The sequence below is a fragment of the Anopheles gambiae genome, chromosome 2 (genome assembly GCF_943734735.2).
Source record: "Anopheles gambiae chromosome 2, idAnoGambNW_F1_1, whole genome shotgun sequence".
Lineage (NCBI taxonomy): Eukaryota > Metazoa > Arthropoda > Insecta > Diptera > Culicidae > Anopheles > Anopheles gambiae.
Window position 1 is genome coordinate 15,576,145 of NC_064601.1, and position 13,883 is coordinate 15,590,027.

The window sequence follows — 13,883 nt, forward strand, 5'->3', positions numbered from 1 at the left end:
TGCCTTCCATACGCCAAGCGCTTCTTTTGTTTGAGTAAATTTGCCATCATCTGTTCAAATACCGCAAATTGTTACTCACGTACCACCAAACATTCCACTTCACGGGTGATCGTTTGGCAAACTCAACACTCTTGCTCTATGGAAGAAAATATCAATTAGATGCGCACAGCAATACGCTTCATTTTGGTGGGCTCCACGTTAACTACTTTTCCGTAAAAAACGGAATTCTACAAAAAAAACGCCTTTTCCCAGTTCCTACCTGTCACAAAAACGTTCCCAACATATTGTCATTCTCTTGATCGGGCGGAACAAGCTGAGAAAGGTCGATGGCAGGATTTAAAGCATAAAAATAACAACACAAAAACACACTGCACACTGCGCTCCGAGCTTTTTGTGTATGCTTTGCATACACTGGCTTTTCCTGGCAAATATGGTTGCCAGAACCGTGCAGTTCTTTATGCTCTTAGGGCAGCCAGTTTTTCGTTATGCTGCTACCTTCTCTTGCCGGGAAATTCATTTGCTTCACACGCTTACACGTCACTGCGAAAATGAAAGCATTTTGTTGTCTTTCGAAGGAACGAACAAAAAAATATAAATATACACGTTCCACGGACAAGCGACGGTAAACGTCACTCCTGTTTGCACGAGTGTCGCCTTGACGTCACTCATGAATTCATAATGGTAAGCCCCACACCCGCTGGCGTATATGACGATACCGACAGGGTTGGAACATTATAGCGAAGGTTTACGCTACTTGCTGTACGCTGCCACGGTGTTTCTGTGAAGCTGTTAAGCGAGTTGAACACAGGTTGCACCGTACATAGTGGTGATGCAACATGTAGCCTGTAGCTCGATGCCACGGAACCAGTGTTCATATGCGTGTTTGGGCATTAATTAAGGGAGAATTTCAATTTTGAAATATTGCAATATCGGTTCAATTTTCGACCCTATTAACCCTGTTCGAATGGTGGAAAAATTCCCCTTTTTTGACACCGATCCCTTCCACAGTCAGCTTACTAACGTGAACTTACACGTCCTTCTGTTTGCTCGATCTCAAATAAAGCTTTTTTTTATTGCTCCTATTTCTTGTCCTGTATCTTCTACGGCTAAATAAGAGCGTCCTGCTTAGGTATTATGCACCATGTCGACGGACCTTCCCACCAAATTCACCCCCCTCATAGTACATAGAGCTTGCTATCGCGCTCGAGCTTGATTGACTTCACTCCAAGGACGCTTCAGGAGAAAAACGACGCCCGAGAGCGACGCCCGCTGTAGCAATTTTAATTTTTAATTAAATGCTAAACTTCCACACAAAACGACTAAATGGGTAGAACGGCTTTCCGCGGTGACATGGTGCCCGATAGCATCGGGGCGCGTATTGGCGCATGGCAAGCGACTGTGTTTCTTCGCCACTGAACCGTGCCACGGGTCGCGCCATGCTCGCTCTTCCCGCCCGGGCCCACCCCAAAGGCGCCTACTGCGTCCTCCTCATACATTTTGCATTGTTTCGTGGGAAATGCAAACCTGTTGGGTGATGAATTTACCGTGCAGAAGGAAAACGGTTACACACACACACACACACAAAAAGAAACACCCTATGCGCGAACACTTTCTTACAAAAACATTGTCAACCTTACAAGGGGCGGTACGAAAACGTACGGGAGAGTAAAATGAAAAACATGGCAGCATTAATGCTCGTTTCACCGTTGCTGATGTTGCTTGATCTTTGAAGTGAAACGAAAGCAGCTTGCTATTCGTCGTGTAACACAGGGTTTGCTGGGTGAATGTGAGTGGGTAGGATGAAGTAGGAAATTGCGTATCTCACATTGTCACTTTGATGGTGGATTATTTGCTCGTTACTATGTCCACACCGGCCCAAACCTACGCAGCACTACGTTGTTTCATTGTCACGGTGTGCAGCATTGTTACGAGCACGTTTGACTTTTTGCCCTATTTACTTGCTTAAGCAAAGCAACTTCAACAAGTTTTCTGCCAATTGTATTACAGAGACACTTTACACAGCTCGGCTGGAGCTTCTGCTGGCAAGCCAATGGATTGGCAAGGGTTCGTTTAATATAAATTCAATTTTCTTATTCGTCGCCTCTAACGTGGTGGATGCGAATGCTTTGATCGCCAGTGCAAGATTAATTTGAATATGCTATGTTGAATCGATTTGATGGGAGCGGTCGTAAACGGACTTATGAATTTTTGCAATACTTTTAACATACCGCTGAATGCAGATATCCTATCGTTCATGCATTTAAATGAATATTGTACTCATGTTTGGATTGATATTTTTTTTAAAATAATTTAGCTTTTTTACAAAACGGAATCAGCAACTAAAATGCAGGTAGGAGATATGGCTCATAATATGTGCAGAATAATGACATTTTACACTGTAAGAATTTTTTTTAATTGAATAGTCATTGGTTGAGATTTTTTAAATAGATAAAATATAGTACAATATGGAGACGCCTGGTACTCCGTAAAAACCGCATTTAATATTTTATATTTTAGTTTTTATCATCATAAAGTTTACATCGTTCATATAGCATATAAGCTATCATCAATAAGAATCAAGTTATCTTCTTCTGATTTGTGTCTTTACAAGCATTGAGCAAAGAACTCAACTACACTAGGCGATTTCATTGAGTCATATTCACTGAATTTGTATTCTCAAAGTTGCATAATTCGAAATAATTAATTCAATTCGCTACAATCGAGACTAGCATAAACTTCACTCGGTACCCAAGCAACGGCTCTATGTCAATTCATTTCATAATTAAATGAAAATGATACCCACCCCTCCCTCTCATCATCCACCTTTCAGCATCCCACTGGCAGAAAGTAGAAGGAAAAAATGGCACACAATGTAAATGGATGCAAATTATTTAACCAGTCGGCTCATCCGTACTGCTCTCCTCCGTGTACGTTCCTCGCAAAAAGCAGCAAATAAACATACCCAAACTTTTGCTCACTTACAGTACACACTACAGAAACATCTTTCATCAGGCCAAAGCATATGAACAACTCTGCTCGAAGCTAGAGTGAAAAAGCGAGCGCACCAAGTGTACCATAAATAGCGGCGAAAGCTCGAACAGCACCCGCCTGTTGCTGGGGTCCTGCTGTATGAAACATAAATGAAACAAATCCCATCCTTCTCGCGTACACGCACGGCAAATCAACGACACAGCTCAAAAGATTTAATCAAGCCTTCTCACTCACTCTATGTGCCCACTTTACTTTCCCTCTTACAGGAATAGTACATGCACCCGGTGGCTGTCTCCTGTTGCTCTCCCGTCGCTTCCGGGCGGTCCCTAAGCCCCGAAAAATAATAAATGTAATCAGTCCCCGGACGAAACCAAGCCGAACCGGAAGGAAGGTACAGAATGGAAGGCACCGAGGTGATGTAAAAAATTGGCAATGAAGTGGAAAGTAATGATGGTGTTGTAAAAATAAAAATTCTTCCTTCCTCCTCACGCACCATTCCCCCAATCGGATCTTCACCATTTCGGGCCGTGCGGTAACAGCACTTTCGTTTTGAAGAATTTATATCACGCAGAATACGGTACGCTCATCATACCTTCCTTGCTACTGTTCCGAGCGTTCCGGGCGAGTACAATTCCCTTTACCCACCCCAAACGCTCGGGCGGCCGACTTCCCTTTTCGGGCGATGGGCTAAAATTAATCGCTACAATATTTTTCTCTCAAACCACCTCACAACACATCGCAGAAATACACACTCACACACACACACAGACAAAATGTGCCCGAGACCCATCGTTTTAAATGTGGGCCTTTTAGCTAGATGGTGACGTATGCTCTCTGTCTCCTCACTCAGAAAAGCCCTGCCAGAGCATGTTGCACGTACTTAGAGTGAGCAGCAACACTCACTTCCTTCATTAGCACAGCATGAAGACACATACGCAACATTCACAGCAATTTGATTCTTTCCACTGCTGCCTCATCATGCGCGAAGCTTACTGTGGTTGTTTTACATCCTTCAAGAGGAGCGTGGGCAAAAAGAGGCTTAATTTATAGCACACGCACAAAACGCGCGCTTACAATGCAAAGCTTCAACAATAGCAGCGGGTGGGAAAGGGGTTGGAAGAGCTTGGAAAAGAAAATAAGTGCCGCATGTATTATTCAATCGATCGTCGAAGGGTACATTTGAACCGCTTTGAATGTGATGTGAACGTTCGGCAAGAATATTACCGAACGTAAACGCTCCAGGTGTGTGCAGGTGTTTGTGTGTATGGAGGGAAACAGTTCCAAGAAAATACAACAAACCACAAACAAACATCCAACCACCAGTTAGGCAAATATTGTTTGGCAGACACATAGACCGCGACACACCGAAAAAGGGCAAACCGATTCTGCTGCCAGCCATTCCAAGAAGGACAAAGAGCACAATTGTTTTGTTCACATTGTTTGCCGGGCGCAGAGTTGTTTGCTGAGTGCCCTTGGGACAAGTTTTATTCAAATTCTTTTTTAAACTGTTCAAGAGAAAGGTAAGGCAACCAAAGATTGAAAATGTATCCAACAATACAGTGCCGTTTTTTTTATTTGCTTAATTAAAGGAGAAATAAAAAAAAATGATACTAGCCACTTACAGAGTTTCCTACGATTTATTGGATGGTTCCCATCAATTTTTAGTTGGTTCCCATTTTTTTTGTTGCGTTCCCACGATTTTTTGGCCGTTTCCCAGATTGTTTTGGTTTATGTGTAATTATTTATTTATTTATTCATTTATTTATTTATTTATTTTTTTATTCAAATCAAAGTTATCGGGCAGTATGCCTAAATAACGAAATGCTTACAGTATTGGAATCCAATTGGAAGATTTCAATAATTTAAGGGAACGAACCAAAAATCTACGGATACGATCAAACAATCGTGGGAACGCACCAAAATTCATGGGAACTGACCAATAAATCGTGGGAAACCCTGTATAATGAGAATCGAACAAATTCGTATTTCAAAAAATTTAACTTGAAAATGAAACATACAAAGCAAATATTTTGACTATAGATTACACGCTCTACACATTAACACATACACATTATTTAGGAATTTTAAAGGCTAAAAGAGTTCTTAAGAGATCCAAACCTTTTGTAATCATGAAAATAACAACAATATATTATCGAGTATATTGTCCCCAGATAAAAATAAAACATAAAAAAATAAGAGTACAAACAGGCACTATAACCTTTACCACATAAATTCAGTTCCATAAGATAAAGATAAAATAAGATAATAAGAGAGCCAAATTAACAAACTAGTATCAATATTCATCCTGACATCGATGAAACTAGAGTAATAGTTTGTAATAATAGTTAATAGTAATGTTCAAAGTGTATGTACAAGGTAAAGGTAAATAATTAACGCGAGTTTGTTACCTATTTTGTGAACAGAAATTCCATACACTTCACCATCAAGCAGCCACTTACACAGCACATCATGCACAATCAGTGCATGGGCTACTGTGTTCAGTTCATTTAACGTTTTTAAACTAGGTCATCGCTTAACAATTCATTACACGAATCATTGCACGAAAACCCCTTCCGCAACGGGTGCAATGGGCGATATCGCTCCAAAATGGTGCTGCAAAGATTGTACAATTCCGTTGCAATTATCACCACTCGACTGAAAGCGTCCCGTGCGGTGCGGTCGTAATGATTGCTAATTTCAAACCGTGCGCATGTTCCGTCCACACACATACACACACACGGTCATATGTAAATGGATACCAACGAACTGCAAATTTTATCCGTACATTAGGAAAATTAACTCTTGAAATCTGCTGTTCTGTTAGCCACTCTGAAAGCGCGGTAAGGATTGCAAAGCTGTACGGGCTCAACCCATGCCGTGCGCTGAGCTCCGCAATACCAACCATCATCGTCGTGTGACGTCGGTATGGTTTATCTTTTTTCTTTGCTTCCGCTAAATGAAAGTGTACCTGCACGTAGTAATAGTGTGGCAACAGAAGACAAAAAAAAGCCCCGCAGCATACACGAGAGCTCTTCTCGAGAAGCTTTCACATGGATTTCAGCTCTTTCGGAGCACTGAAAGAGGTAATTAAATATTCATTGTTTCATGTGCAAAAAAAACAACCCCCGTTGAGCCTTTAAGTATGCTCACAAACACTCACCCAAGTGACACGCTTACCGTTGTCTTGCTGCCTTCGAATGTGGATACAATTCCTTTTTTCCTAATACTTTTGCCTTTGCCTTTACCTGGGCAGTAAAAATAGGAGCACGCTCGCAGAAGGGAATGATCTCATTGGCTTTTTGCTTGTTTCTGTACCTGGCGGGTACAAGGTACGAGATCCTTTCCATAATTGCAAAAGCAAGCAAGTTACCTCGGCACGTGTGGGTTCTAGCTTTTTTGGGGCAATGGGAGAAGAAACCCTTAGCCTCCTCTGCCCTTCCACTAACGGCTACAATAGTGCGTAGGGTCGACACGGTTGGCTCTCGGTACGGTCCACCCGTCGGATACAGGATATGCTAAAACCCCTCACCCCACACCAACCAACCAAACCGTCCGGAGCTGTCCATCGCCACTGACGAAGGCTAATGGTCCCTCCCGGCTCGGTGCTGACAGTCGACCGATCGAGTGTACGCTAACTCCTCTCCAGGGGTGCTCGTTGCACTCAAGCATCCGCTGCTCTTCGCACCCGTCTCACGGTTACTCGTCCATTAAGTCAGCCACAATCGAGCCCGGACGAAATTTGGCTCAAGTTTGTGCCTCCCCCCCCTTTTCTCGCGGCAGACCACTTTTTGTTTCTGTGTTTGTCTAGCGAAAAGGCCACCCAAAATTGGTGAGGATGGAAGGGGGCGATACCTGTAGAGTGGTTTACCGTTAGCACACGGTAAATGCTGGGCGATTACGACCAGTGGCCACACTCCTACGCTCGCAGTAATCAGCTGGACCAAAGGGTCGTACAGCTGAAGTGGAGTCCCAGTCCGAAAAGTGGCACACGGATAGCAGTAGATTATCTTTCCCGTGCTGCATGTTTTAATGGATTCAAGTGAATTAAGATTAGCTAAAAGTTGCCATAGCGTAGCACAGGTAGTAGGTGAAAGATGAACCGTAAAGGAGTAAGTTTTTGTTTGTTTTTTGTGTATAGGGATGGGCTATCATACGGATCATGTATCTTGCCGTTACCTTGCGGACGGGCTTTTAAGTACCAGGCGATGGTGGTGTGTGCGAGTTTCTTACGAAGGCTGTCGGCCGCTTATTGCGTAGCAAGACTTGGTAAGTTGTGTTGATTTTTTAGGAAAAGCATTATGTTTCTTACTGGTTTAGTGCAACTCCATTATGGTACGTTAATTTTGAATGTATCCCGCCATGCAATTGACAGCGATTTGCGAAGACGCGCGAGGTCTCGCACGCCATACAACTTCACAGTCCCAGAGCCCTCGCATTACAGAGCTTGCGAGCATAGGCAGTTTATTCGCCCCTAGTTTTAGCAGTTATAATTATAGCACCCCGAGAGCAGGTATAACAGGGCAAATTGTAGCAAACTTAACACCTGAATTTTGAAAAAATCCACAAAATTTGAAACGGTGATCTTTTCGAGGAATTACACCTCAAAAAAAAAATAATGATTAAAAAACAAAGATTATTAAAAATACCATAAGATTTCGAGCAGATGAAACTACTCGCAACCGTTGCAATATTTATACATCAAGCAAAGTTGTATTGCTTTAGTCCAAGTTTAAAACCGTAGTTGATCAGTTTCCTATCAAAATTGTGATAGAATAACATAACAAAAACTCAAAAATAATAAACAAGTATAAGAACATGATAAGGAGGCACCTAGAATGGACCAAACAAATTGCTCAAGTCATCTTAAATCCAGGATTGCGCCCCACACTAGATAGTTAAAACTCGCGACTCAAGTTTTCTATGGGAGCAAAAATCAGCAAAGTTACCATATACACCGGAGAGCGCTAACAAGTGTCAAGCAAGAGCTGCCCGCCAAGGACACTATGCAAGATTTGTTAACGAGGTGATATAAAGATGTAGAGATAAATTTAAGCTCCAAACTCTGTGCTGTTAACTGAATTCCATATATTTTCTGGGGATATTGACCACGAAGCGTAATGCTCCGCTAGCGATGCTTACATTTGGGGTTTGTCCGATGGCATAATTCACTTCTCCTCTTTCCGTTAATATACAAATGCTTCCCAATTATTAGTTAATACAACACCCTGCCAACCTCATGATTCGCATGACTAACCACGTAGATGGCGCTACTGATAAGTGTGCATTACTTGCTTTATCGCCTCAGGATGGCGCTGCTGTTGTATTATGGCTTAACTAAAGTGTAAATCAAATTGCCTATATTTTGGCGCATTTCAATCCTAAACAATTACTATAACGAGGAAGTGATAACTTAATGTTTTATCCTTTTTCTGTTCTTCTGTTAACAGTATAACAGTATGTCGTATTATGCATCAAATTTTGTTTAATATAAATAGAACATTACAGTGTAGCTTAATATTACTTATAAACGTGTACAAAACTACGTATAATAAAAATAATTTATTGTTTTTATTCAGAAGAAACGGTCCAAAAAGGCCGTATTGCTTAAAAATAATTTATAATAGTTAAAAACTACTGTTGGAAACTCGTGAGTGCCCAACAGTCTGTCAGGTGACAACGCTAGAGAAGAGAGTGAGAGGGAGGATAAAAACGGTAAATTGGGAGATAAGGAGGAGGGTTGGTCCGCTCCTAACGAGTGAGTTGAAATTCGACAATCGGTACATGTGGACTAATTTTTTGATTTAACCTCATACCACAGTAAATAAAGTGTTTTCTCTAAAAAATCCACCGCGTTTTTCAACAACTACATTACACAAACATTCATCAAAAGTGATGTATTGAAAACTTTACTGAGCAACAGAAAATCCATTTCCAGCCGGCTGTACCGCATGTGCAAATTGCACGCGCTATAATCTCACCGATTGAAGTGAACCGCTTTACATATTCGTGCTTTCGTTTGTTTTATTTTGCCAATTCACCGGCATAGATGGAAGAAAATATTCCACTTGATACACTTGTTACGCTTGTGGACTGCAGCGTAACACCACTTTCCGCTTCTTGAGCCGGTGCTGGTGGTACAGCTTTTATTTTGTCCTGTTTTGCTGGAGCCGTGGTGGAGCTGGAGCTTTGCCAGCCAGGCTCTTAAGCTGCACCGAAGCGTTGCAAAACCAGCGCAGCCCAGCGCGGGCGAGTAGGAAAGGGGACAAACGCAATTGTGGATCGCAAATCAAAGCACGAACCCGGTGTCGTGAGCACGTTCCAAATGATAGAATTCAATTTGAGCTGGCATTATAATTCTTTTCCACCGCATGAAAGAAACCCGCTTTTTGTTTTGCTTTCTACCAACCATTCCCGTCGGATAGGGATGGAAGTCTTCTGGTAATGGGATTTTTTATCATTCCTATTTTGTGCTGTTTTTTTTGTGTGTGTGATGGATGTTTCTTTCCGTGTAGCTCGTTTTACCCAATACAGAAACAATTCATCTTATTGCTTGAAACGTTTTTTTTTAACGTTAATCTATGTTACATTTTGTGCTACAAAGCAAACGCAAATTTGTTTAGTGTAGCAGTTATTCAATTTTAATAATTTTTACATACCTTCACGAAACAAACAAAGTAAGAGAGTAAGTAAGAGTATACAAAGAAAAAGGAATGAAACCATTACAATAAAAGTTTCATTTTTTACGGATTTTTTACGGTGTTTTACAAACATGCTGCAGCTGATGCAATTCATGTTGAGATGTTTGAAAATGCATTCAAAGCAACTCAAAAACATTTACAAAAAAAAACTAATAAACCAATAAAAGATACTTGTGGTCCAAAATTTAACTCAAATTCTTATTAAAACCCTTACAGTCCACAAAATGCTCCTATTGTGAATTCCTCAAAACCATTAAGCCAAAACCAGTCGCCTAACATTGGGTTACAGGTCATAAGTTATTAATATTTTCCTAAGAAACTTTACCACAACAACTCTCGTCCAAGGATAAAATTGATTATGTTTGCTTTATTCCAACGAGATCCAACACAAATCGGAACAAAAAAAAGAGAGAATCCAACTGGAAGCGTCAATGCAATATCGCCCCGACCCACTCAAAACGCGACTGGAAATAAACCACCCATTGACGAAACGGAATGGCAAAAAGCTAGCGACACCGGTAACGATCCTTTTAGTTTAATGAATTCCGGCGCACACAAATAGTATGCGCAAACATACTATCAAAACATGCTGCCCGCAACCACCGATCGCACACCCTGTCACACCATCTTCCCCTGTGTGCGTTCCCGCTTCCGGCGCTTGTACCCGATATACTTGTGCGCTTTGTGCGCTGCTTTAAATTTGCATGACCTTCGTTAAATGTGGGTATTTGCTTTCTATTTTGTTTGTGCCCATCAACCACCAATGTGGGGGTTGGCGAGGGCGGGCAATACAAAACAAACAAACAATAAAAACGAGTAACATCGGCCCTCGTACAACCGATGCCATTTCACTGCACCCCGTTTTCCGACACTCCAGCAGCAAGCGGAGAACCGTTATGCACTTGTTGATAACTTTGCATTTGCCAGCAGCGCTCTCGCTCTCCGCCAGTGTGTGTAGCGCATGGAACAGGGAGGGGGAGGGGGGGGGGGGGGAGAACGGAAAACTTCCGCTACGAAAACCCACGGTGATAGCATGGAAACAGGAAAATGCTACCCTCCGTCACCGCTCCAGAGTGTGCACTTATAGCCCGGGTGCACAAGTTTGCCGATGCTTTTTCCTACACACATGTTTGTGCGTGTACGTGTGCAACCGCGAACATGCATTCGCTCCGAACAGGCGTGCCGGCCGCAGCAAGGCACACATACACTTCAATCAACGTGTTGAGCGGCAAAAAACAAAAAAGCAAAAGAAATGCCCATTCAACGTGCACCGATTGTAGGCATCGGAGGTACTGTTGCTCTGTATGTATGGAGGAAGGCTTGTGCATTAATATCAACATGAATGGGGTAAAGCTTTTTCCTGGTGCAGTGATGAAAAGTGTGCAGCTCTACGACGTTTGAGAGCGATGAGTGTTCACTTCATATTTTTGGTTATTTCAAGAGTGTCCCAAATTTTCCGTATGCTACCAAATGGTTCAACGGAAACATTTTCGTCATGCTTCACCACGCAGTGTTTGTTTGGGTGACACAGTAAAATTACGAAAGCAAAAAACCAGTCACCAAAATATATGTTTAATTCGTTTTTTTTTTTAATTTATTGGAGTATCATAAACTTGTTATGACTCTTTTATGCTTTGCTTTGCTCGATCATAGTACGTGGCGAATATTACGAATATGACTACAGTGTTTAACCTTATTTTGATGATTTTGAACTAGGTTAAACAAACAACTTGGAGTAAAATGTTTTCAGCTAAGAACTTTCCATTTTAAATTATTTTATGTTTAAATTCTCTCGTCCTGAACATGCTTTTTTGTACTTGACTAGCTTGACGCACTTTAAAGGAACAACATTAAACAACATGTTTTATTTAATGGACTTTTTTTCGCACGACCATCTATTTTGCACGAGCTTGCTTTGTCAACATCCGCCAAAAACCATGCAAACATAAGCCTCCTACGCTTCACGGTGATTTCGCAGCAGTTTACTTTTGAATTTTGTAATTACACTTTTCACCACCCCCGGTTTTGATCACCTCTCCCACTTCTCGGAACGCATTATTCGAGCGAGGATCGTCCCTTTTAGCCCCCGCTTCTGAAAACAAACTCACCCACACAAACCGCACGATTGATGGTGTATCCTATGACACGGGACGCGCATCCCCGAAACGGGTGTTACGGCGAGCGCCACAATGAAACATCTTTCTCCGCTTACTGCGCGTGGCGTAAATTATTTATCGTACCTCACAAACCCTCCCGACCAACCGCACCGTTCGTCTGTAGGGGCAAGAAATGTCAGGCACTCTGCCAACAACTCCATCTCAACCCGTTCAACACTATACGGAACAGGGAACGGGGCTTGCGTGGAAGGGAAGGGGAATTGTTTTAACCCCAAAAACAAAGCACCTCCCCCCCCCCACTCCCTAAAAACAGTAGGCTTAATGTTACCAATTTTGTTGCGGTGACACTCGGTAAGGGAGAGGGAGTGCGAGGGATGGAGTTCCCCACGCTGCCCGTGTGTCACTCACCGTCACTCAATTAACAGTCCCGGCGCGACAATCCATCCATCCCACTCGGGCAGACTTTTCTGGTGGTTTTCGCTGCAGCCACACGCACACACATAAACACACACATACACGCAAGAAGAAGCTTAAGTTTCATCGTAGTGACAGTTGAACAGTTTTTCGAGCGTTTGAAAGGGGATTGCCGGGGAGAAAATGGAGAGAAAACAATGTAAATTCGCCACTCTTTGTGCATACCAACTGTGTAGGTGTGTGCGTGTGTGTGTCTATGTATGTGTAAAAAACAAAGAGAAAGCGTGTGTGCAAGTGTTTAAAAGTGAGAGATGCAAAGCGGTCCCCGAGCTGCTGCCCATCCCTGCTGCCCCAATCACCATAACCCCTTCAACCCCTGCTTCGTTTTCACACTCACCTTCCCCGGGCCATTGCTTTATCATTCCCCCCGTCCGGCGATGACAGGCGGCGCTTGAGTGTTGATGATGGCTGTAAGAAAAGCCAAAGTTTGAACACATGAATACGAGCATAGGATTTTGTCATACCCGCACCCCTGCCCCTCTCCCCTCCTTGCTTCCTACGGTTCCCCGTTGGTTAGATTCATTTTTTACGCTGCTCCTAACATCGAGTAGTGTTTTTTTGCACCCACCGCCAAGCGCCTACTAGTGAACAACACGAAACGCACCGCCATCACGACACGTGCAAGCTGGTTGTCATGCGGAACCGGCATAAAAGCCTCCGTAGAAAAGCGAACGCCTGCTTGGATTTTTTTTCCATTTCGATGGATCGTATGCAATGGCGTGTGAGAGGACAATGGCGTGTTTTACTTGCATCTTTCGTAAGAAGCTTAAAAGTTGCGTGTGTGTTTGTTCGCCGGTTTTGTATTTCACTACTCTTCCATTTCCCTTTTCCTGTGTTTCGGTATCATCCCTTTAATGTCTTTTAAATCATCCGTGCTTACTGTACGGTTCGTATTTTGTGTTATAGAAAAAATGTATTGAAAATGTCATCATCTTTTCACAAGCAAAGTTACGTAGCATACAACTAAACAAATGGTTATACGACCACCTTTGACTGGGGTCTAAAGCAAACTTCACATCTACAAGCTACTTGAAACAACAAAATACCTCAAACCCAAATCTCAGGTTCGCTGTAAAATCATCGCTTCGACAAAAATTAAATTAACAAACTTTATTGAATTTCCCGTTCAGTGTCGAACGCATTCCCGCACAACGCAGCAGCAACAAAATGCCAAACAGAACCAGTGGAAAACCTCCTCGGGCACACTTCCCCACACTCCATCTCCCGTGACCATTGAAGGAAATGAAAGCAGGAAAGCAAATGAAGTCCAAACCGATTTCCGCAACTTTGCACGGAGCAACTCTCTCTCTCTCTCTCTGCGCACACGATTTTCCGGCCAGCAAAGCGAGTCTAGCGATACGAGCTGAAACAGATTTCCATAATCGTTCGCTCGTCGCTGCGCTTTTCATCCCATTTTTGCGATCATTTTTCTTGCCTTGAAGCGTTCACATTAATGTGTTTGTGTGTTTTGCACGATTGGTACCACCACCACCACCATCACCACAAAAAACCGTTTAGCTCAACAGGCACATCGAGGCAAACTGTTGAATACACTCGAATCGGAATCAAAATGGTAGCTGTGAGCGGCTTTGCTTCGGGTTGA

The 13,883-nt window shown here is 42.6% G+C and overlaps 1 protein-coding gene across 17 annotated transcripts in view; it reads right to left on the reverse strand.

Annotated features, from left to right (window-relative positions):
• The window catches only part of LOC3290563 (uncharacterized), a 167,935-nt gene that overhangs the window by 119,433 nt on the left and 34,619 nt on the right, over positions 1-13,883 (reverse strand). For 2 of the 17 annotated variants that reach the window (XM_061644046.1, XM_061644042.1), the window contains exon 2: positions 12,618-12,688. The exons of the other annotated variants lie outside the window; for them this stretch is intronic. In XM_061644046.1, coding sequence (XP_061500030.1) covers positions 12,618-12,631 — 14 coding nt within the window. In that variant the 5' untranslated portion in view covers positions 12,632-12,688. The remainder of the gene's footprint in view (positions 1-12,617; positions 12,689-13,883) is intronic. 17 annotated transcript variants of the gene reach the window in all.